Source organism: Triticum dicoccoides, chromosome 3A (assembly GCF_002162155.2).
Source record: "Triticum dicoccoides isolate Atlit2015 ecotype Zavitan chromosome 3A, WEW_v2.0, whole genome shotgun sequence".
NCBI classification, from domain to species: Eukaryota; Viridiplantae; Streptophyta; class Magnoliopsida; order Poales; family Poaceae; genus Triticum; species Triticum dicoccoides.
Genome location: NC_041384.1, coordinates 550029758 through 550033135, shown reverse-complemented (window position 1 = coordinate 550033135; position 3378 = coordinate 550029758). Strand labels below are relative to the sequence as shown.

The 3378-nt window shown below is 49.1% G+C and overlaps 1 protein-coding gene across 1 annotated transcript; it reads left to right on the top strand.

The window, feature by feature from the left end:
• Nucleotides 1–1265: 1265 nt before the first annotated feature.
• Nucleotides 1266–2024, top strand: LOC119272090. The gene has a single exon (XM_037553677.1). It carries the CDS (start codon nt 1298–1300, stop codon nt 1817–1819), a length of 522 nt encoding a protein of 173 aa, XP_037409574.1. The 5' UTR covers nt 1266–1297; the 3' UTR covers nt 1820–2024.
• Nucleotides 2025–3378: the final 1354 nt, after the last annotated feature.

The window sequence follows — 3378 nt, the reverse complement described above, 5'->3', positions numbered from 1 at the left end:
GCCAGAGTTGAAGACCCTTAAGATCATATGCCTACAGTGTGCATCGAGGTGTTCTTGGGTTGATCGTTGGCTTGGCACCGATCCCGTGCACATCTTACTTGAACCTCCAAGACAGGGATGCCCCAACCGTTGTCCCCCATAGTGGAAATTCATAGCAAGTCTCGTGATCACATTCTCAAGAGTAGTGATGACTAGCAAGTCTCGTGATCACATTCTCAAGAATAGTGATGACAAGGTGGTGTTTGTCGGCATCGCCGGCTCCACCGACTCTAACAAGGTTGGCATCGTCACGTGGACTCAATTGTATTATTAGTTCTCCATCCAAGGATCTTTATGCATAAAGGAAGGACCAGTGCCTAATTTTATATTTCTGTAGGTTCCTTGTAATAGTTGTGCAGTAACCACTTTTACCTAGGTCCATCCGGACCCTCATTGATGTTAAAAAGCAAATGCATTACTTACTTGCATTGCACAAAACACCAGCGCTAAGTTCTTCATTACTTTTTTTTTCCGGAGAATAACTTCATGACTTAACGCGGTCACTCTCTATTTTGCTTAAGCATGATGTATTGATATGACAGTACCTTTCTCTCTTTCCCAGCTGCCACCATTGTAAGTTAAATAAATAAATAAAATTGCCAGCATTGTCCATTTTCCAAAGAAAAATGCCACCATTGTCAGAATTAACGGCTGACTCACGGCCAGCGCTTCTGTCAGGGAACACGATTAGTCGGGAAGAAGTCGCTATCTTTCCCGCGGTTGCTCGCTGGCTCTCTTTTACAATTGCATCGTTGACACAAGCAACGGCGATTGCTAAGCTTAATTAGCACGTCAAAATCCCAAGTTAGTAGGCCGACTGGTTTTGTTAACAGAAAAACAAATGGTATCAACTCCGGCTTACATATGCGTGCACCCGGCACCACCCGATGCAGCGCGTCTGCGCTCGTGAGACTTGGCCGGCTCAACTCCCCTGTCAGCCTATGGCCCCAAAATACATCAGATACATGTGCATCCTGACCATTTCGCCCTTACCGCCTGTACTAAAAACCGCTTACCCGGTGGGTTAACAAAACAATTCTCTAAATATTTAAAACCAGGCACCTCGACTGCACAAGCAACCCGGTGTGAACCCCATCATCGGGTGCTCGATTCTCAGCCCAGAGATAACGGCGACGTCCGTCGAGTTGGCTCTATAAAGAGCAAAGAAACCTCGACGACCTAGCCAGTACCAGTACCAGTAGCGCTCCGTCTGTTTTTCATTGTCGGAAGCAACCTCCACGCTCCCAGTACGCAGCAGATGACGAAGGGCGGCGGCAGCGAGACGGGCGGGTGCCTCTGCATCGGGGCGCCGATGCGCGCGCTGTCGCGGGCGTGCGACTCGGCCTGCGACCTCTACGTGCGCGGCATGTCCGGGTGCGCCACCCGCGTGCCGGCGGGGGCGGTGGCAGGCGGCCGCGGCTCCGGCTTTGTCAGATCGGCCACGGCCGTGCACCTGTGGACGAGCTCCGACCGCGCCGACGACCTCGTCCGCGCCGGGTCGACGAAGCAGCGCCGCGTGGCGACGGCCGATCAGCCGGCGGATGTCGGGGCGGCAAAGAAGGGCCGCCTTAGTCCGGTGGCGCCGGCGATCGTGCCGGCTCGGAGGAAGGGGCCGGCGATGGCGACCATCGCCGAGAACGGGCCGTGCGACTTCGGCGCCTGCGCGCTGAGGCCACCGGAGCTGAGGAAGCGCGCCACGGCGGTCGGCGGGCAGGGCGCGCCTGGCGGTGGGTTTGTCGCCGTCATCGCGGGGACCGAGGCCTTCGCGGCTCGATCGTGACGCGTGCGTGCAAGACGCGCGCGCGTAGCGGCTGTGTACAAAACTAGCTTCTAGAAGTCCAGAGGTCGATTTCACCCAACACACCAGTTTTCTCGCACTTTCTCGTGATTTCTTGCTGATGTGTAAACAGTTTGACAAGTAGTGCAAATACTATTATGATCCGCGCAGAATATAGTGCAGATATAATGACAAAGTCTGTTTTAAACCATGTCTTTGTAGTGAACTGGTGATAATCTGACTGAACACCAATCTCCTAATCCGTGAAATCAGGATAAAGGTTGTCAAACGCACGATTATATCATGTGGGGTTCTATAGCTTTAGGATCTAAGTTAATTGGGGTTATTTGCGAACTTGCCATATGATTCTTATCCAAGTAAGAATGTGCAAACATTCTTATCTGACAAGCTTGGAATGTAAGGGCATCTCCACCGCCGTCCATAATAATGGATACATCAAACGTCCAAGGGCACGTCCGGACGAGTCCGTGGACACAAAAATGGGAGACGGCCATCCAACACTATACATCAATGTTCGTCTCTGTTTTGTTCTCATAAATTTAGAGCACTTAAAATAATTAAAGATAAATATCATCTTTCGTCCATAATCATGTTGCGCAAATATTTCAATGCAACAATAATTCAAATATAATTATACAATCCAAACATGAGGGTTTCCAATAAAATAGTTTAAATTTAAATTTAACTTATTCAAATATTTTTTTAATTTTCTGCTCAACCAGATCTAAAGTTGCTCGATGATGAATCTGTTGATGCATTTGGATAAAATCCTCGAACATTGTTGGGTTCTGCTTTGGAAGTTGTATAGAATCACCCACATGCTTAAATTAACGACCGTGGCGAACTTCGTCACCTTCATCCCCCACAATCATGTTTGGGCATAATCACACAAGTTGTCATCACCTCCCACAACGTCTGTGGATCCCATATGTAGGTCTAGGAACAACTGCAAAACGGGCTTGAAGCACTCCGAATGCCCTCTCGACATCCTTTCTAGCTAGCACATTTATTGTCTTTGGGCAAAGTAAGCACTTTTCTCACCCACTGGATCATATATGGTCTTGAAGAAGGCCACTCACGAAGGATAGATATCATCACAAAGATAATAGCCCATGTTGTACTCATGACCATTGATGGTGTAGTTGCATGAAAGAGCTTGTCCCACACACAACCTTGCAAATAATGGAGACGTTGCAGCACATTGATGTCATTGCGAGACCTGAGCATCCCAAAGAAAGGGTACCAAATACAAAATTCTTGTGATTCAACTACTTCAAGAATGATGGCGGGTTTTTGTAATGGGCCTGATATTGCCCTTGTAGAGAATATGGGCAAATTTTTCCATTGCCAGTGCATGCAATCAAGGGATTGTAGCATACCTAGCCAACCTCTTGCTTACGACAATGCCATGAGTCATGTGGTGTCTTTGTTAGTTGGTTCTCTCAAGTATTCCGCTCCAAACATCTTGATCACGGTCAATGGCGGAGCTTTGTTGGGGCCAGGGGGGCCGCTGCCCCCTCACCCCCCCCCCCCTCCCAGCC

What these genes read in the sequence shown, in the direction of transcription:
- LOC119272090 (XM_037553677.1), top strand. Translation starts at nt 1,298, where the DNA reads ATGACGAAGGGCGGCGGCAGCGAGACGGGCGGGTGCCTCTGCATCGGG.